Source organism: Neoarius graeffei, chromosome 13 (assembly GCF_027579695.1).
Source record: "Neoarius graeffei isolate fNeoGra1 chromosome 13, fNeoGra1.pri, whole genome shotgun sequence".
Classification (NCBI taxonomy): Eukaryota; Metazoa; Chordata; class Actinopteri; order Siluriformes; family Ariidae; genus Neoarius; species Neoarius graeffei.
Window position 1 is genome coordinate 43698295 of NC_083581.1, and position 22311 is coordinate 43720605.

At 41.0% G+C, this 22311-nt stretch overlaps 1 protein-coding gene across 8 annotated transcripts in view; it reads right to left on the reverse strand.

The window, feature by feature from the left end:
• Positions 1–792: 792 nt before the first annotated feature.
• Positions 793–22311, reverse strand: part of tut4 (terminal uridylyl transferase 4) — a 68298-nt gene continuing 46779 nt past the window's right edge. For 6 of the 8 annotated variants that reach the window (XM_060937782.1, XM_060937779.1, XM_060937783.1 and 3 more), the window contains 4 exons: positions 22085–22188; positions 21340–21805; positions 15948–16100; positions 793–1994 (listed from right to left, as the gene is read on the reverse strand). In XM_060937782.1, coding sequence (XP_060793765.1) covers positions 1915–1994; positions 15948–16100; positions 21340–21805; positions 22085–22188 — 803 coding nt within the window. In that variant the 3' untranslated portion in view covers positions 793–1914. Of the gene's footprint in view, positions 1995–15947; positions 16101–20177; positions 21806–22084; positions 22189–22311 lie in introns of those variants that run through there. The other 2 variants (XM_060937784.1, XR_009656154.1) reach the window with 2 other exon arrangements.

The window sequence follows — 22311 nt, forward strand, 5'->3', positions numbered from 1 at the left end:
AGCATATGTTGCTCTAGAACCTGGATATACCTTTCAGCATTGATGGTGTCTTTCCAGATGTGTAAGCTGCCCATGCCACACGCACTAATGCAATCCCATACCATCAGAGATGCAGGCTTCTGAACTGAGCGCTGATAACAACTTGGGTCATCCTTCTCCTCTTTAGTCCGAATGACACGGCATCCCTGATTTCCATAAAGAACTTCACATTTTGATTCGTCTGACCACAGAACAGTTTTCCACTTTGCCACAGTCCATTTTAAATGAGCCTTGGCCCAGAGAAGATGTCTGCGCTTCTGGATCATGTTTAGATACGGCTTCTTCTTTGAACTATAGAGTTTTAGCTGGCAACGGCGGATGGCACGGTGAATTGTGTTCACAGATAATGTTTTCTGGAAATATTCCTGAGCCCATTTTGTGATTTCCAATACAGAAGCATGCCTGTATGTGACGCAGTGCCGTCTAAGGGCCCGAAGATCACGGGCACCCAGTATGGTTTTCCGGCCTTGACCCTTACGCACAGAGATTCTTCCAGATTCTCTGAATCTTTTGATGATATTATGCACTGTAGATGATGATATGTTCAAACTCTTTGCAATTTTACACTGTCGAACTCCTTTCTGATATTGCTCCACTATTTGTTGGCGCAGAATTAGGGGGATTGGTGATCCTCTTCCCATCTTTACTTCTGAGAGCCGCTGCCACTCCAAGATGCTCTTTTTATACCCAGTCATGTTAATGACCTATTGCCAATTGACCTAATGAGTTGCAATTTGGTCCTCCAGCTGTTCCTTTTTTGTACCTTTAACTTTTCCAGCCTCTTATTGCCCCTGTCCCAACTTTTTTGAGATGTGTTGCTGTCATGAAATTTCAAATTAAATTTCAAAATGTCTCACTTTCGACATCTGATATGTTGTCCATGTTCTATTGTGAATACAATATCAGTTTTTGAGATTTGTAAATGATTGCATTCCGTTTTTATTTACAATTTGTACTTTGTCCCAACTTTTTTGGAATCAGGGTTGTAGTTTCTGGGATATTTACAACTCAATATCAAATTTTTTGAAAAGCCCTGTATTTTAAATGAATTAGACTTGGATAAATCACCATACCAGCCTGTTTACACATCAGCTTAAAATATATGAATCTTTTTTTTTTAATATAAACACCACCTGTCCTTTTTTGATAACTGATTTATAATTTAAAACCAGCACATTGATACCATTCAGAGTCATTTTTGGCTTGACTACAAGTTTAAAATTTGAAACCTGATTAGTTTCTCACAAGTCACTAACTTTCTCAGAAAGGTGTGTTTAATTTTATACCCAACAGACTGTTATAAAACCATAGTCTAAGAAAAACCACAATAAAGAACAACCACATCAGCATGTTGGTTTGCGTTGTTTCTTTATTTTTTTTTAATCCTTGGTCTTTTTTCTTGATTTTTTAAATACTTTATCTTTTTTGTTTACTGAAGAGACTGAGGAAAGAGATACTTTTTTTTTGTTTGTTTTTTGGCACTACATAGTTATCTTATGGAGCTGTATGCTGATTTTTCATAAAACAAAATCCTATCCAAAGCCTTTGTCCTTATGCAAGCAAAAATATGAATACACCAATAAAAATAAACAGGATTAACTTTAAATCCATACTTTACACAACAAATAAAAACGCTTCCTTTTTGGGACCCCTTTAAAAATAGGGGTATTAAAATATTTGACATTTCTTATCACAAATCAATGTGATGAGACAAAAAATTAATGTAAAAACTGTACAAAAAATGATAAAATTCATTTTAAAAAGTCTTGTGACCAAATGCCAAGTTAGACTTCTGTAATTGTTTTTTTTCCCCTCTTCATTGTTGGTTAATAAGGACCTTGGGCGTTGGTTTGAAATTAAAAGAATCCTCGCTTGTTATTTCTTCTGCTGGATGTAGCTGAGGTTGACGGGACGGCCGGACTGCAGCAAGGGGAAGTGCTGATTAGCCACTGCACCTGAGAACATCATCAAAATGTCCTGTTAAAAAAAAAACCTCAGCGATGGACCATTTATGATATAAAGATATAATACTAAATCTAACAGTTTGAGACCAGAAGTTTACAGACCTTGGCTAAAAGCATTCATTCAAACAACTTTTCACAACTCCACACATTTCCTGTATCAATTTTGTTATGGTGTTTACTTTTATATTCATAAGAGTTCATTTAAAAAAAAAAAAGCCCACCCCAGCAGCAAAGAGACAGATTTATTGCCAGCTTTTATTTCCTGCATCAGATTTTCAGTGGGTCAAAATTTATATACAATACCAGTCAAAAGTTTGGACACGCCTACTCAATCAGGTGTTTCTGTATTTTGACCATTTTCCACATTGTAGAACAATACTGAAGACATCAAAATTATGAAATAACATATGGAACATATAGATATTACACGGTGGCATGAAGATATGAAGTTTATGTTTGAGTGGTGAATACATTAATTCATAAGTGACCAAGGCAAACGAGTGAAAATGTTTTCAACACGAGAAGATAAACTTCATATCTTCATGCCACTGTGTAATTTCATCTCATTATCTGTAGCCGCTTTATCCTGTTCTACAGGGTCACAGGCAAGCTGGAGCCTATCCCAGCTGACTACGGGCGAAAGGCGGGGTACACCCTGGACAAGTCGCCAGGTCATCACAGGGCTGACACATAGACACAGACAACCATTCACACTCACACCTACGGTCAATTTAGAGTCACCAGTGAACCTAACCTGCATGTCTTTGGACTGTGGGGGAAACCGGAGCACCCGGAGGAAACCCACGCGGACACGGGGAGAACATGCAAACTCCACACAGAAAGGCCCTCGCCGGCCACGGGGCTCGAACCCAGGACCTTCTTGCTGTGAGGCGACAGCGCTAACCACTACACCACCATGCCGCCCTAATATTGGATCATTTTCCTCAATAAATAAATGACCAAGTATAGTATTTTTGTCTCATTTGTTTAACTGGGTTCTCTTTATCTACTTTTAGGACTTGTGTGAAAATCTAATGTTTTAGGTCATATTTATGCAGAAATATAGAAAATTCTAAAAAGGTTCACAAACTTTCAAGCACCACTGTATAATATTTGAAATGCTGATGTGTTTAGGTCTTCTCTGAAGGACTAGAAGGCCCTGACGGCTCCCCTCTGTTTACAAGAGAAAAACAGACCAACGGACATCGAAAAACTGGAAAAGAGGGTTTGTATGTATAATAATAATAATAATAATAGATTTTTTGTGGTATATCAGATATTCCATTCAGGTAGCATGATATTGAACTCGTCTTTGACTCATTCAATATCATGCTAGCTGAATGAAATATACCTGATATACCAGCCAATATTATTTAAATGTCACTCAGATGCACAATGTATTTGGTATGAAAAATACGGGTTTTTCAACACGAGAAGATGAACTTCAAGCCAAGGTGCAATTTTCTTTTTATTATATAGACACGTTCACAAACAAAATACTCAAATTTATCAAAACAATTCACTGATTTCCTCACGAGTGACATTTTGAGATTTGTGTCATGGTTTTGGTTCTCCATGTCCTGGATGTAGCTCGTATGAAAAATATGAGTGGCGTATTACCCAGTAAAACACTAGTGTCCATATATGGAATTATGTGGTAAACAAAAAAAGTTTCATATCTGAGATTCTTCAAAAGTAGCCTGTGTTTACCTTGATGATGCTTTGCACACTACTGGTAGGCATATCAAGTGAAAATTAAAATTCAGTCCAAGTTGCTTGAAACTGCTCTCATGGAATTCAGAATTGAACACTAAACAGCGTGCTTTTTACAGAATTAAAATGTTTATCTGTTCTTGAGATATTATAAATCAAAAGATTGAAAAAGCGGCTTAATTTTTAGAAAATTGCTGTAATATTATGTAGGAGGATAAATATGGTCCAAAATGGGCCTCATTAACGAATTCAATCAAATGTTTATTTTTCTTTATAACTTTATTTTTCAAGATATTTACATGGAAATTGATAGGCTGTATCCTGAATAAAGTTTGAAAAATTAGTAAAAAATTATGCAAATTAGTATTTAATTATTAGTTATGCTAATTAGGCAAAACATTAAATTGGTAAACTCAGTAAAAAAGTAAAAAAAAAAAAAGATTTCTAATACCCTCTTTGTGCTCTTGTAGGCCTTTGTATTTCTCAAAAGTAGGGCCTACTGGTGTTTATATTATAGAATATAAATGATAGTATTCACACCTTTCAAGGCGAACCTCGAAAAAAAGTGTGAGCCACATCCAATAAACAATTCCAATTAACTGAATTGAAATTGACACTCTCGTTTCTGACTTCCGTTTTTATCTCATGCTGACCACTAAGATCTCTCTATTTTTCATCAAAACTAGTTATATTCTAAAACATTTATTTATTTACATGAATCAGTTTGATTTGAAGAAAAAAAAAAAGTCGGTAAAGCTATGGCAACTCACTTTGAAATCTCCCGTGAAGCATAACATCAAAACTAGCAGATGAAAAATTTTGCTTTATACTTCATCAGAAACAGTGAGAGAACATCCCTGTAAAAGTTCTCTGATTGATATTCACGAGGAATCCAGTCGGAAACCAATCAGAAGCGAGAGAGCCTGCCTGCTTCCCCGTGACTCATAAAGCACCGGCAGTTTCCCGACGTCACACGAGCAGAGAGTGAACTCTGTTGCACCAACTTCAACCTGCTGTTATTGCCAAAGCACGAAACAGATCTTAACGAGATAAATTTCTTTGGAAAGCAGAGATAAGCTTTTTCACGGTAGTATTCATGACAGAAAATATTTAAGGAGTTAAGCAATGACAGGTTTATAAACTTAGATGAGCGTCTGCATGCACAATTTTCACACCATGGCCAGCGAGCGTCTGATATGCCTACGATTGGCATCATCTTAACCAACTTCATGAGGTAGTCACCTGGAATGCTTTTCTATTAACAGGTGTGTCTCGTCAAAGGTTAATTAGTGCACAATTTCTTGCCTGCTTAATGTGTTTGAGATCAAACAGTAAATAATACAAATGCAGTAAATAGCCCTATTCCACAACTGTAGTAATCCATATTATGTCAAGAACCGCTCAACTAAGTAAAGAGAAACGACATCCATCATTACTTTAAGACAGTGTTTCGCAAAGTGTGGTCCGCGAGAGACCTCAAGTAGTCCGCGAGGTGATCTACAAATGTAGTCAGCGTTTTCAAGATAAGCTAGCGTATGCTTTGTAACATTATTAGAAAGTTAAATTTATCCAATCTTGTTTTTAACGGCAATCAAACGGGCCGGTAATTTCATCATTATTATTTAAAAAGCGATCTGAATTTGCACCACATAAAACTTGTAGTGTGCACGTGCTCTTATTCCGCCTCTCATCTCTAGGCAACAGTCACCATACCTGTCAATCCTCCCCTTTTTCCCAGGAAATCCCTTATTTTGACTTATTTCCTGCTGTCTTCCCGTTTTTTTATTTTCCCGAAAATATCCCGTATTTTCACAATATAAAAAAGTCGGTAGGTCCAGAATTCATGACGCGCCTCTGACAGGAGTTTACAGCAGGAAGTCGGGCCATGAATTCACGTCCCCGCCCTCTCAGGCATCAGTAATTACAGAACTCCGTCCGGAGGCGAGGCTGAGCAAGTGATTAGGTCCAGTGTTGCCAGATTGGGCGGTTTCAAGTGCATTTTGGTGGGTTTTGAACATATTTTGGGCCGGAAAACGTCAGCAGTATCTGGCAACACTGATTAGGTCTGAGGTGAAGATGGCAATGCTAATAGCTAAGAAAAACATTAGCCTCTCTTTCTTTGATGATTTCAACAAGTGCGTGGCTGGAATGTTCCCAGACTCTTCCATCGCAAAGAAATTTTCCATGGGGAAAACGAAAGCCTCCCAAATAATCAAAAGGTAAGCTACACATGTTTACATTAAGTATGTCCTGGCTAAGACCTCATAAATAGCCTAGTGTAAACTAATTGGTGTATTAACTGTTTTATCCACTCATTGTCTATTTTATTTTCTATCCGAAACTTACCCATTTTAACTCACTCTTGGTTTAATATCTTATATTACTCTTTATCTATCTATCTATCTATCTATCTATCTATCTATCTATCTATCTATCTATCTATCTATCTATCTATCTATCTATCTATCTATCTATCTATCTATCTATCTATCTATCTATCTATCTAGTGTTCCAAGGCCATGACTATGGTAAAACCATAATAAATTGCAATGGAATTGAATTTATTGACTGGTTATATAATGACCTTTCTTATTTTAACATAAGATACGTATTTTAGCCCTTAATTTGGGAAATAACTGGCACCACTGAAAGCAAATAAAAATAAATGTATAGTTTATTCACAAATGCACTCTATAAACCATAAGCATATTGAGTTTGGGTCTTGGCTATCACCAACATGCACCAGAGTACAGGAAATCACAAATACTAGATAGAAAATTGCCCCCCATTCAACTACACACCCACTTTTGGTGAAGGGTACGACTTTCCGAAATTTTCCCTTATTTTGAGTTAAAAATCTGGGAAATATCCCTTTTTTTCAAACCTCAAAGTTGACAGGTATGACAGTCACCTCACAAATCTCTGCCTCACAGGCAAACAGGCAGGCAGACCTGAAAACAAGCAAACGAAAATTCTGAACATATAATAGGCTAATCCTAACTAGCTCGTGTTCGTGGCGATTTTTTTAATGTGCTGAAAGTGAAACAACAAGGATGGAGAAGTGGCTGACAGGTTCAGTTAAGAGGAAAAAACCTGACACTACCAACACAAGCATCAATAAGGAGAAAATGCATTAAAAACACTCCTGCCATTTTCATCCACATACAGATGCGAGGTTGGGTTTTCAGCACTGGTTGGGTTGAAAACTAAAAAGCGAAACCGAGTCAATGTGGCCCCCAATCTCAGATTAAAGCTGTCCAGCTTGGAACCAGATATTAAATCATTGATGCTTAGTATGCATCAGCACCACTCCTCCCATTAAGAAAAAAGAGTCAGTTTTGAGCAGAAGACAAGCAAATGTAATCTGTTAAATCTAAAATTTGTTTTGTTCATTTCAGTTCATTCAAGTTCCTCCTAATTTTGAACAATTTTGAACTATTGATATGAAATGTTCTGATTAACTGTTTGCTGAATTTTAAACCTCCATACTTTTGCCTTTAAAAACCACGGAGGATATGGAATGGATAGGCCTTCAATGTATTTAGTTAACCATAATTTTTTCAATTAAGAACACCTAATAGTACACATCTCTGTATGGTCTGTGTGTGTGTGTTGTGTGGGGCGGGGGGGGTGGACAGGTGGTCCCTGAATTTTTTTTTTGGGACAAAGTGGTCCTTGGTCTGAAAAAGTTTGAGAAACACTGCTTTAAAATATAACTATCTTAATTAATACAAGTAAAGAGAAACCATTGAATTAGGTACATTCGAACTTTGACCGGTTGTGTACATTTTGTTAGTATTTGGTGGTGGTAGAAGAATGGTGAAGAGGGTTTCATTAGAGCTTCATTATTTTAGACCTGGTATTATTAATCTACCTGATGGAAAAAGTGTTCCTGAACCAACAACTTGTGTTAAAACCAGAGTCCTAAGACAGGTATTTCCGAGCTCAGGTCACAGATAAGGGGTAAAACCTATAGCATAGAACAGACAGGTTGGTATGTGTTGTAAAACATGGTGTGTGTGTATGTATATATGTATGTGGTTGAGGCTTCAAAGGCACACGGTAATTATCCTTATCTTTGTTCCAACTTTGGAGTGAAGAACTTTAGTATAAAGGGTTTTGTACTTTTTGTGTGTGTTTGTTTTGTAAAAGTGCAGCCTGGAACTAGGGGGAGAGAGTATGAGCACTGAGAAGGGTATGACTGAGATCCAGTGAGTGAGTGCGTTTACATGCACATAGAGAAAATCGAATTTCTGCCGTTGCTCGACTGAAATCGAAGTTCTAAATGGCATGGAAACACCTTAGCTCGGCTGAAATCGAACCGAACTTGATTTCTCGTAATCGAGCTACGCGACCTAGATTATGCGATTTTTGCCGAGCTACTTAGTGCATGTAAACCCTATCGAGCTACGTAGTCGAGCTACTTACTTCAGCACTGCCCCTTCCGGGAGTGACGAGACCACAAGCGGGAAACATGACAGCCTCGGTCGGCACGACACTTCACCTTAGCCGCCCACTTTATTAGGAACACTTGTGTCTGGGCATGTACGCACCCATTTCCAATTAGTTGGTAAGTTATTAGCATGTTAGCAGGCTAACAGTTAATATGAAGTTGAAGTTCATGACGACAACCATTACAGATCAACTTCAACTTAGTGGCCATTTTATTAGGAACACTTCTGTTCGTACATACAAACTACAAACACTTCTTGTGAACACGGAACTGATAACTTTGTTTATACTCTTGAACAGTGTTGCCAGATTGGGCAGTTTCCTGCTCAGTTGGGCCTTTTCAAGTGTATTTTGGCAGGTTTTGAACATATTTTGGGCTGGAAAACGTCAGCAATGTCGAGCAACACTGCTCTTAAATAGCTCTTCTTCATGACGACAACCGGAAGTGTACCAACATGATGGGGCGTGTAGCGCCACCTGTGGCTCGGGTGCACAATGTACCTCACACAATAGCTCGATTTCCTTGTGTGCATGTAGGATTGGATTTCTCTGGCACCCCTGCTGGGACCCTTTGCTCGATTACCGACAGCAGCTCGATTTGGATGTGCATGTAAACGTACTGAGTGTTTTTCAACAGGAAAAAAAAGAAAGCGCTTGCATCACGGAGGTAAGATGTTAGTCAGTCTTCCTTATTTCCTGCTGTGTAAAATGTAATGCCTCAGGCCACACCAAAAGTAACCTGCGAAGTGAAGTAGGGCTAAATAAAGTGTGCAAGCAAATTTTGGGTGGATGTTATACTGCATGCATAAGAGGAAAATCTTAAGTTTAAGTGGGAACGCTTGCTCGTGAAGATTCTGTGTGAATCTGGATTCGGCAGTGTTGAATGTGCATGATTAAATGCTGAAGTGTTGTGTTTGGATGTGACACTGCAAAAGGCATATACTGGATTATATATGCATGAGCAGTTGAGTAATGATACTACTCTGAATGGAAGCCGGTGTGTGAAGAGCTCTGAAGCAAAGAAAAATGCCTTCACGTGAATTCCTGCAGAAGTATTTAAGCGTGTCGACACATGTTTTTGCCTGGTTTATGCCCTGTTCCGTTCTACTGTACGCTTCCTGTGTGTGAGTGAAGACGTCTAAAGTGCTTTGTGAATGGATTAAAAGAGCTATGGTGGAAGAAAGAGTTAATGTTGAGCTCAACAGCACAATCAACAAGGCTGATGTGTCAGATGAACTCTGACATTACTAAGAAAATCACAGGGTAAATTCAAGTGGAAGAGGAGTTAGCTCCTAAGTGCGGCAGAGCTCACAAATCATGCACGGAAGAAATTTTAAAAAAAGCCTATGGCAAAACACAAGCAACTCGTAACAAGCAGAATGAGCTTTGATGACTTCGACGCATATTCAAAGGTCCGAGGGTATTCAGATGAAATCTGAAACGGATAGAAAATTTAAAGACTACGAGAGCTGTTTGTCTGCTATAAATGAAGTTGCTCAGAGAGAGAAAGAAATGTAAGAGAGCATGAGGAGAACTATATCTGCAGAAGTTGAGCAGAATGCAAATTTCAAACAACAAACTGTTGGAGTCTAAAGCCAATTTAGAGCAGCTTGAAATGTAAAGCTGATTTGGAGCAAAATCTTTATTGGTCTAAAGTTAGAGTGGATGAGCTGGAATGGAAATTATCCCCCCCCAAAAAAAACCCCAAAGAAAAATCTAAGAAATGCTTCTGCCACTCCTTTGGGATGCCACCACTCCAACTCTGAATGTCCCTTCTCATGCACCACCCAGTGCACTACCTTACTCTGAGATGAACTCGGACCATAGTCTCCCCCTAGAGGTGAAAAAGCAAACTACAGTGGAGAAAAACAAACTGATGAATGAAATGAATGGAGTGAAATGGAGTGAAAACGTCAAATGTTTTTACAAGAAATTTTGGTACTCTGGCCCCCTTTTTTAAACCATTCGTACAAAATCTTGGGGTAACGTTTGACAGTGGGCTTAAATTTGATAAACAGATTAGTTCTGTTGTTACAACGAGTTTTTTTCAACTTCGTCTCTTGGCCAAAGCGAAGGCGTTTCTCAGTCGGCAGGATCTCGAGAAGGCAATTCATGCATTTATCAGTTCGAGACTGGACTACTGTAATGCCCTGTATGTTGGCCTCAGCCAATCTTCAATTTTACGTCTTCAACTTGTACAGAACGCTGCGGCCCAATTTTTAACAAGCACATCTAGACGTGAACACATTACTCCTGTGTTGTCGTCACTCCATTGGCTTCCAGTCCGTTTTAGAATTGATTTTAAACTTCTGTTTGTTTTTAACGCCATCAATGGCCTGGCTCCCTCTTACTTGTCTGAGATTTTAACTATTCGTGATCATGGTAGGGTCCTGCGTTCTTCGGGTCAGCTTCTGTTAGAAGTTCCAAGGTCGAGATATAAACAGTGGGGTGATTGTTCTTTTGCTGTCGCTGCTCCCAGACTGTGGAACAATCTGCCCCCCGACATTCGCACCACTATTGATCCCGGCCTTTTTAAATCAAAAGTTGAAGACCTACTTTTTTAAATTGCCGTTCAATCCTGACTATGGGAGTCTTGTTTTTGAGGGGTGCTTCGTTTCGTCTGTTTTATTTCATGTACTTCTGAAAGGCTTTTGGTAATCTGCAGCACGGTGGCACCTTCCGCAGTCAAAATCTGTGTTTTTATGTGTTTTGGTGTTCTGTTTTATGGCTTCGATGTAAAGCACTTTGGGTACCTTTTGGTTATTGTAAAGGGCTATATAAATAAAATTTGATTGATTGATTGATTGATTGAAAGCTCCAGTGATTCAGAAAGTGAAGAGATAACCCAGCTAAGACCATTAAAGAGAAGAGGAAGAGCTGGAGTATTGATTAATCAGCATTAGGGACATGCTCCCTGCGATATTGACAAATGGAGTAAAAATATGAAACATCCTAAAGAAGATGGGATGAAAACCTGGTATGAACTTTGTCACCTCAAAAGGTATTTATAACCTGCATCCATATGATGGAGTAATGATTTTGAATGCCTTACTGACTCCACGTGAGCAAGCCATACTCACAAGAGCCTTGGACGAAGCCATAGACAAAGACAAAAAAAATTGCACGTGTGTGCCTGAGGAAAAATCCTCAGCTGCATTCAAAGTGCATACCAACCATTTGCAATGTATGAAGCCCATTTCAGAGAGGCCTGGTGTAATTATTCCGGCAGTGATATCAGAAACGACAATATGGATAACAGCAATCATGGAGCATTGAAACAAGCTCTCTTGAATGGACCAACAACAGAATTATCAAATGCATACAAGCTCACAAATCCTGGAATGGGATACAGTGGGAACATCTAGTGACATGTCACTGGACTGGTTCACCTTGAGCAAGACTTGGAACCAGGGTCTAAGCCAAAGATGCGAGAAATTGAAATGACTGATTCTGATGTCACTCAATAAGTCACCATGAAGAAAAAGAAGGATTACAAGTGTTATCAGTGTAGAAAAATGAGCCACATTGCAAAATACTACAGATCAGGAAAGAAAGATTCCAGGAAGACTAAGAAAACAAGAGTGCTCTGAGAGCACAATATCCCCTGCTGGCAACTGTGCCATAACTCTGGTAAAATGCGACTGAATTGAATGAAATTGCAATATGTGTATTATCGACATATGACAAAGAATCCTGCCAAGTTTCATGAAATTTCTACAAAAATTGTGAGAGGAGTTGATTTCAGAAGGTGAGTACCCTTCCCGGGACGGACAGACATCGCCACGACATAATCCCCCTTCAGGCCTTTCGGCCAGTGGGGATAAAAATTGTGAGGGAAGTTGATTTCAGAAAGCAAGCACACCTTGATGAAACTGCCAAAGCTTGTTAATAATCAAGGGCATAACTCTGGTAAAATTTGGCCAAATTAAACGAAATTTCAATATGCGTATAACTGTCATATAACAAAGCCTCTTACCAAGTTTGGTGAAATTCCTCCACAAATTGTGAAAGGAGTTGATTTCAGAAGGAAAACACACACTCATGAAATTGTCAAAGTATAATTTTGTTAAATCAAGGGCTGTAACTCTGGTAAAATGTGACTGAATTTAATGAAATTACAATATGCGTACTACGGACATATAACAATGCCTCTTGTTAAGTTTCGTGAAATTCCTCCAAAAATTGTGAGAGGAATTGATTTCAGAAGGCGAGTACCCTTTCCTAGGACGGACGGACGGACAGACATCACCAAGACATAATCCCCCTTCGGGCCTTTTGGCCAGCGGGGGATAAAAACCTGAAGAGAACTCAAACTCTGAACACTGTGGATGTGAATGCCTTCATGCAGGCCATGAAACAACTGCATCAGTTGATAGGTATGTTACAGTATGTGTCACCAAGGAACACAGGAGATTTTTAGAGGCCCCTTCCCTCAGGCCCCTGCTAGCGCTAATTCAACATCAAGCAGATGGTCTGTGTGCACACGCGATATTCAGCGATGAATGGACAAAAAGAACTTTACTTTTTCTTGGACATGGGAGCAGAACTCGCATGTATTCCAGCCAGGTATGCAAAGAAATTTGGAATCTCCCTTACACCAAGAACAAAATAAGCTGCTAGGGCAGGAGGAGAAAACATCCTTTTACAAGAAAGTGGGCCAGTGAGCTTGTCATTTGGGCTAAAGTCTATTGATGCTCCATTTGGGTGGACAGTGTTACAGACCCACCTTTAGGTCTGGATATTCTGTTGGAGCCTGAAGAAAGCCTTAACCTCACAAATGGCAAAGTCATCTGGAAACACTGGAAAAACCTCAGTCAGAAAATCATCTGATTTGGTTTCTGGTCAGTGCCACTGGCTGAATGAGTTAGGCCATGGCTAGCATTCACAGTGAATGGAACATGGTACACCTGGACCAAATTACCTCAAGGTCTTCACAACAGCCCTACAGTGAAGACCAACCAGCATATAAATGGTACACTGCTCATGTGTGGTAGCCACAGCCATCATCTGCTACCCGCTAACTGGACAAGATCATGTTATGATGGCACTCTGCCATCAACTCAGAGAAGCTCCAGAAACAATCTCTCATCATTAATTATGTAGATGACGTATTGATTGCATCTAAAACAGAACACCACGAACAGGACATACATTTCTAGCGTGTTATAACCAAAGTTACTCTGAGGTGTACGATGAACACACTGAATTGGCCACAGACAATACCTTTCTGAGAGTCACACATGGCTTTGCACAAGCCCTGAACAAGGGCCAGTGCTGGATCTGTGGCCTTCTACCTAGAAGTGCAAAGATTTACCCACAGATAGTTGTCCCTTTCTCTTTAAGAGAGCATGTTACCATCCTACAGGGAAGAGCATGCTCATATTTCCAACTGGGTTTCATATTCCATCTCAAACCATTAACAGCTGATAGAGAACCCATTCCACTCTCCTATGTGCTCAAAGGCTTGCGTTGTTTTCAAAATACAGGTAATGGCCCACAGGCGGGTCACAATTACTGTTCTTACTATTTGGGTAATGGCATCGAACATGCTAAAATTCTTACAGAGGGACACGCGGACACCTTTACATTACCTGCATCCAAAGCCACCATATAACCAGCATATAATGGTACATTGCTCATGTGTGGTAGCCACAGTCATCATGTGCTACCCGCTAACTGGACAAGATCATGTTATGATGGTTATATAGCACTTTAAGACGTACCCTAGATCCCAAAAATTCTAGAAACATACATGACCCTGTTTGGTAATGCTGAAGTCACAGCCAGTCCAACTCAGCACTTCTTTCCGGTCTTAATCCCACAGTATGATACAACTGTAGCCCTAGATGAGATTAGTGTTATCGTACATACCATGGAACACACTGGTAATGACACGGCCAAGGCCCTTAACTCAAATATCTTCATAATTAGGAGCAGGCCGTAAAATGTCTCTCCAAAATCAAATGGCCTTAGATATTTTGTGAGCAGAAAAGGGGGTATCTGTGCAGTTACTGACAAGGAATGTTGTACATTCATTCCACAGACATTGGCAAGTGTGTCCTCCCTAGTCACAGATATTCACAAACTTCCCTGAAGAAAGGCGATTGGGCTTTGAATTCATGGCTGTCATCTTGGGGTGGACCATGGTTTTCCATGATAGTTCAAACTGCCATGCTAATTATTATTCTTTTGTTGTTTTTCACAGTTGCTGCTGCTTTCACAAAGACCTGCATCTCTGGCTGCTTCCAGACGGACAGAGCTCAGGCTCTTCTTTCATAAACAACCTCAATTCACAGTCAGACAGATCATTATTATGATTTGTAGACCCTAACATTCCTACACACAAGTTGAGTATTAAACTCAGCCTCACCATTCATCTCAGTAATTTTAGTTGCTTGTTGTTTTCACGTGTATCCATTTATTTTAGATTCATAATCCATCATTCATTATAAATATAAAAACCATTTATCTACTTGTTCTTTTGTTTTGATTATTCATAATTAATCAAAAAAGGTGGGAGAAAAGAATGGTTCAGAGGGTTTCATTAGATCGTCATTATTTTAGACCTGGTATAATTCTCTGCCTGATGGAAAAAGTGTGTTTTTGGACCAACGTTAAAACCACAGGACTCAAAACAGGCATTTATGAGCTCAGGACACAGATAAGGGGTAAAACCTATAGCATAGAACAGACAGGTTGGTATGTGTTGTAATAGAAGGTGTGTGTGCGTATATATGTGTTAGTTGAGACTTCAAAAGGGCCATAGTAACATCCTTATCTTTGTTCCAACTTTGGGGTGAAGAACTTTTGTATAAAGGGTTTTTTGTCCGTTTTTCATAAGTTTTTTGTAAGAAAGAAGCCTGGAAGTAGGGAGAGTGTGTGAGCACTGAACAAGTGCTCATAGGGGCAACACCTGGGTATGAACCTGAAGTTTCAATGAAACCTTCTCTTCTCCAGGTTTGTGCCTGCTTGCATCATTATGCAAAGGGAAAACAGAACATTTACTTCCCAATCCAACATGGGGTTGCTTTTTAATTGCTTGAACTTGAATCAAGCTCCAGCTGATGAACTTGAACCAAGCTGACTAATGTAACTCCGTCAGGTTTGTGAGCCGTTTCACTCCCGCAAGCTTTTTCAAATCATTCCACAAATTTTCTATCGTTTTCAGGTCACCGCTTTGTGATGGCCACTCCACAACTTTCACTTTCTTGCCTTTAAGCAATTTTCGTACAACTTTGGGGCTTAGGATCATTGCCCAGCTGTTACCACAAAGTTTTAACTTTCTGGCTGCTGTCTTGAGATGCTGCTTCAGTATTGCTAAATATATTCCTCCTTCCTCAAGATACTATCTTTAGTTTCTGAAGCGCTTCAGACCCTTTTCCAACACCCCCCCCCACACGCTTCACAGCTGGGATGGTGTTCTTCAGATTAAAAGCCTCATCTTTTTTCCTACATACATAGCGCTGATCTTAATGGTCAAACAGTTCAGCTTTATACAGCTGGTGTATGTGTTCACCTATGAGATTTCCACTTAGCTACAATTTGGTACTACTTTTACAGAAAAAGGCAGAATGGCTAACTGTTTTAAAACAAGAGTTTTAAACATCCTCATGTTTCAGGATAACAGCCTCATGTTTCAGGATGTTTCTCCTCACCACTGGCTTCCTTTGTGACAATGTCGACTGCTAAAAGCACTGTACAAAAAGGTTACACTTCACGTATAGAGAGGAAACACAAGACACTCGAGATTAGCGTTGCTTCCAAGCATTGCTCTCGTACCCTGGGAGATGAAGGGCTTGTTGGACTGCTGCATGTACGTCTGCGGCATACGGAAACCCCAGGAGGACGAGACAGATATCGAACCAGCACCGCTGTGGCCCAGCGAGCGAGAGACCTGACCTACAGAACCAAATGGAGCCTGGAAACTTGCTTCTGAGAGACAGACAGAGAGAAAACCAGAATAAATATAAACAAACAAATCTGGTACTCCACTGGTCTTCTCATCAATTTAGGAGGCAAAGCTGTTTAAACAACAGCATACGGCTGAAAATATATCAGATTATAAAGGAAGACAGAGAGGGAGGGAGGGTGTGAAATGAAAAGAAATAATATTCTCAACCAGCACACCAGTGTTACAAGGGTTTGTACAGCATTACTAAACTGAAAACTTTATCATTTCTATAGTAACAGCTCATTCACAGAGTGGTACAGTGAATGACGCTCCACATAACTTTTTTTTTTTTTTTTTAAATCGTCTAATTGTTGACAGGGTGATATTTTCTAAATGTACCATTTATGGAAGGTGGCTCCGGTGTAGCGGCAAAGCTGTAAATTTACCTTTTTATTTTAATGACATCTTCAGGCCAGAGGACATTATACTTTACCATTTCTCAGTAACATGACAAGCTGTCTTTTTTTGGGGGGGAGGGGCGCACACAACACGACACCCGTTTATAGCTGCTATATCAGAAGTGAGAACAGGAACCAAATTGTTTTCTGAACATTAAACATAATTCTAAACTGATACAATATATGAAGAAGTTCTCTAATAAAAGCTAGAGACTTGTGCAGGTCTGAGCTTAGCCTTTTAAGTTGTCGCCAGGATTCGAACCGACATTGCAACATCTCTTCCTTTCTTTGACAGCGCTCTAGACCGCTCGGCCACGGAGGATTACATCGTGAACTGGGGTTATGTAACGTGCCACTTAGATGGTCAGTATGCAGTGGCACCACACGGTGACTGTGGAATCGCTACCTGAGGCTGGGACGCCAATGACCCTAACCCATAACTACGTCTTCGCTTGTTTACCACAATGCATTATGGGTGATACTCGGGGTCAGCTCCGCTATATTGTTTACTTTCGCCTTTGTTAAACACGGCATTGTTCTGTCTAACCGGGTTTAACCATGCCTAAAGTGAATTGCTGTGTCTCCAAAATAGAGAGAACACCTAATTTGAGCTTTTATCAGCTGCCAGTTGAGGAGAAGAAAGAAATGAATAAATTTAATCCTCAACGTAAACCTTCGAACTGAATCGAAATGGACAAGTGTTTGTACAGTGGGGCAAAAAAGTATTTAGTCAGCCACCAATTGTGCAAGTTTTCCCACTTAAAAAGATGAGAGAAGCCTGTAATTTTCATCATAGGTACACTTCAACGATGAGAGACAGAATGGGGGGGGGGAAAGAATCCAGGAAATCACACTGTAGGATTTTTAATAAATTAATTGGTAAATTCCTCGGTAAAATAAGTATTTGGTCACCTACAAACAAGCAAGATTTCTGGCTCTCACAGACCTGTAACAACTTCTTTAAGAGGCTCCTCTGTCCTCCACTCGTTACCTGTATTAATGGCACCTGTTTGAACTCGTTATCAGTATAAAAGACACCTGTCCTCAACCTCAAACAGTCACACTCCAAACTCCACGATGGCCAAGACCAAAGAGCTGTCAAAGGACACCAGAAACAAAAATGTAGACCTGCACCAGGCTGGGAAGACTGAATCTGCAATAGGTAAGCAGCTTCGTGTGAAGAAATCAACTGTGGGAGCAATTATTAGAAAATGGAAGACATACAAGACCACTGATAATCTCCCTCGATCTGGGGCTCCACGCAAGATCTCACCCCGTGGGGTCAAAATGATCACAAGAACGGTGAGCAAAAATCCCAGAACCACACGGGGGGACCTAGTGAATGACCTGCAGAGAGCTGGGACCAAAGTAACACAGGCTACCATCAGTAACACACTACGCCGCCAGGGACTCAAATCCTGCAGTGCCAGACGTGTCCCCCTGCTTAAGCCAGTACATGTCCAGGCCCGTCTGAAGTTTGCTAGAGAGCATTTGGATGATCCAGAAGAGGATTGGGAGAATGTCATATGGTCAGATGAAACCAACTTTTTGGTAAAAACTCAACTTGTCGTGTTTGGAGGAGAAAGAATGCTGAGTTGCATCCAAAGAACACCATACCTACTGTGAAGCATGGGGGTGGAAACATCATGCTTTGGGGCTGTTTTTCTGCAAAGGGACCAGGACGACTGATCCGTGTAAAGGAAAGAATGAATGGGGCCATGTATCGTGAGATTTTGAGTGAAAACCTCCTTCCATCAGCAAGGGCATTGAAGATGAAACGTGGCTGGGTCTTTCAGCATGACAATCCCAAACACACTGCCCGGGCAACGAAGGAGTGGCTTCGTAAGAAGCATTTCAAGGTCCTGGAGTGGCCTAGCCAGTCTCCAGATCTCAACCCCATAGAAAATCTTTGGAGGGAGTTGAAAGTCCGTGTTGCCCAGCGACAGCCCCAAAACATCACTGCTCTAGAGGAGATCTGCATGGAGGAATGGGCCAAAATACCAGCAACAGTGTGTGAAAACCTTGTGAAGACTTACAGAAAACGTTTGACCCCTGTCATTGCCAACAAAGGGTATATAACAAAGTATTGAGATGAACTTTTGTTACTGACCAAATACTTATTTTCCACCATAATTTGCAAATAAATTCTTTAAAAATCAGACAATGTGATTTTCTGGATTTTTTTTCCTCCTCATTCTGTCTCTCATAGTTGAGGTATACCTATGATGAAAATTACAGGCCTCTCTCATCTTTTTAAGTGGGAGAACTTGCACAATTGGTGGCTGACTAAATACTTTTTTGCCCCACTGTAGCTTACATTTGTCTGGTGGGAAAAAGACGTACTTAAACTGTGAGCCAGCAATATTTCCATGGGCTGCGGAATGGCATTCGGTTATAGAAGATTATAACAATCAACACTGTTCATCGTCTGAAACCAGTGATATTCCAAAACCTGGTAAACGCAGAAGCATTCTTCAGCCTTTGCCTCTCAACGTGCCGAAGCACTCGGCAGCCAAACGAGCCTTTCAGACTGATAAAACTCTCAAACCATGAAGGGCTCTCTTTGGGGTATGTATAATGTTCGGTGTACCTCACTAGCAGCATTTATTGAAGAAAATGCATTTATACTGAACATCACACGGCAGATCAGCAGGTTTCCAAAGGTTTTTTTTTTTGGTTGTGTTTCCTGATATCAAGTTTTATTTAACTAAATCACTCATTTATAAATGTTTTGATGCTGTTCATCTGGGCCTGGGGTCATGAAGTAATATTGGACTTAAGTCAACAGTTGATTTTTCATAATAGTTTTCCTTACTGCATCTGTAACTTTCATTGTGCTGGATCAAGATTAAGTATAAGGCGAAGATTTCATTAGAACAAAGCTTCTTAGAAAATGGTAAGGAATAACTGAAGATTAAAAGAAACAAATTTAGACTTAAGTCTAAGATTGTTTCGTGATCCCGGGGCCTGTAGTCTGGGGGTACATTTAAAAAAAAAAATTTAACAAAAAAAAAAAACCTTCTTACCTTCTCACGAAGCTTGATTTGGATTCCGATTTTCCTGCTGTAAACCCTTGGCGTTATCCAACTCTAAATCAACAATTTCATTGTCTTCCACGACAGAGCACGGCAAAATCGCTCCTCTCACACCGCTCAAGTAAAATTAATCTGATATCCGCTATATCGCTCAACTACCGACCCCGGCTATCCCCCATAATGCACTGCGGTAAACAAATGATGACAGTTATGCTTGGAGGCTATTACATTCTTAAACACGCTTGAACTCGGCGCCTCTATAGGCTTCAGCCAAAGGCTGAATCAAAAAGAATTTTGCAGTTGGTGGTAAATTGTTGTATTATAAGAGGAATAAAACACTTGGTGACATGCTACTATAAGAAAACGATCAACTTTAGGGTGGTAACAGTAACTCTGCTTCATCACACCACACCGTCGTTGATTATTTTCCTAAACAGCACGACTCTGTACAAACCCTGTGTTTAAAACCCATGCTAAAGAGTGTGATGGGTGAAGGGAGGTGTTCGCCCAATTAATCACGTCATATCTGTGAGACTTACCTGAGCTCAATAGAGCACATCTGCGCGCGCGCACACACACACTACCCATAAGAATTTATTGAAAATTCATTAAAATATACTCATACTTTCTGCTCATGTCTCTACAGCTGTGTCGTCATCGTCTTCTTCTTTCGACTGTTCCTGTTAGGGGTCGCCATAGTGGAGAATGTCCCTCCAGCTCCTCCTGTCCTCTGTATCTTTTTCTGTAGCACCAACCGTCCTCATGCCCTCCTTCACCACATCCATAAATCTCATCTTTGCTCTTCCTCTTTTCCTTCTACCTGGCAACTCTATCTCCAGCATTCTTTTCCCAATATACCCTGGATCTCTCCTCTGTACGTGTCCAAACCATCTCGATCTCGCCTCTCTCACTTTGTCTCCAAGCCGTCCTACATGTGCTGTCCCTCTAATATTCTCATTTCTAATCCTGTCTAACTCTGTCACTCCCAGTGAGAATCTCAACATCTTCAGCTCCGCTACCTCCAGTTCGGCCTCCTGTCTTTTTGTCAGCGCCACCGTCTCCAAACCGCACATCGCCGCTGCTCTTACTACTGTCTTGTACACGTTCCCTTTTACTCTTGCTGGTAACCTTCTGTCACAAATCACTCCTGACCTTCTCCTCCATCCATTCCAACCTGCTTGCACTCTCTTCTTCACTTCTCTTCTTCACTCGCCATTACTTTGTACAGTTGACCCCAGATATTTGAGCTCCTCTGCTTTGACCACCTCTATTCCTTGTAGCTGTACCATTCCACTGTCCTCGACCTCATTCACGCACAAGTACTCCATCATTCTCCTACTGACTTTCATTCCCCTTCTCTCTAGTGCACACCTCCAGGTCTTCAAGTTTTCTTCCCTGTTCTCACTACAGATCACAATATCATCTGCAAACATCATAGTGTCCATGGGGCCTCTTGTCTGTCAACCTGTCCATTATCATTGCAAACAAGAAAGGGCTTAGGGCCGAGCCCTGGTGCAATTCAACATCCATCTTAAATGCCTCCGTCATTCCCACAGCCTTCACACTGTCCTCATACATATTCTGCACCAATTTCACTTACTTCTCCACCATTCCTGATTTCCTCATACAGTACCACAACTCCTTTTTCGGCATCTGAGGTATGAACTCCTCAAGTTCTTTATAACGCACACATGCTATATTAGACACACGCATACGCACACGGTCTTTCTCATCCACACCATTCGCACAGTGCTCACCCCCACCAGTGTGTGCACGAGTGTGTGTACCTGACTTCCCCACCGTGCCGTTGGCCACCATTGCCCCAGGGTTGTTCAGATGGTGATTGTGCCAGTGTGGCCCTCCGTCCCGCCCCGCTGGCTGGGCAAAGATGATGCTGGGGTCGTTGAGGTTAACGGGGGTGGGGTTTGGTGTGTGCCCCGCCCCTCCGTTCCCCTGCCCCTTCCTCAGAGGGTACTTTACCCCCGGGGAGGGCGGATGGGAGGGCCAGGTGCCTGGCGAGAGCATGCCCATGTACTGAGAGGGGGTGAAACCAAAGAGAGACAGATGAACCTGCTGTTGCTGAGGAGGAGTGGCAGGAGGAGGGAGAGAGGGATGATGGGAGGATTTGGACGGAGCAGAGGAGGATGAGGAGCCTGATGAAGGTTTGCCGCTCTGAGATGACTGAGGAGAGACGGAGGGCTGGATGAATGTCGATGGCTGGGGGGAGTACGGAGGAGTCTGACGTGTGTCTGACTGGAGAGACAGAAATAAAACCGGATACTATTAATGCATTATATATTAAATAACACAGGAGTGTCATAAATAAGACATGAAGAAAGAACACAGAAAAGGCAGACAGGTGGGCAATAACGAGACTGAATGATAGACAGAGACATTGAAGACAGACAAACAAAAGGAAGTGAACAGTCATACAGACAGAGAAAGAGAATAAAGACAAACAGACAAATCAAAAAGAAGAAGTAGACAGAAAACAAACAAACAAAAAACACCAGTCAGTTGTTTAGTTCTTACACATTCTGATGGCTGCCTGGTTCGGCCGGGTCGATCCTGGGACGTACCACTCTGAGGAATGGGGATGGCTGGAGAGCTCACCATCCCACGGACCATCTGAGGAACTGGGGGGGGGGGGGGGGGGGGGGGGGAGTGGGTTAGCTCACCTAAATGTCACTGAAACAAACAGTGTCCTACTGAACATGTAAACACACGTGTGTACCCTGTGTAGGTTGGGCGTGCGTGCG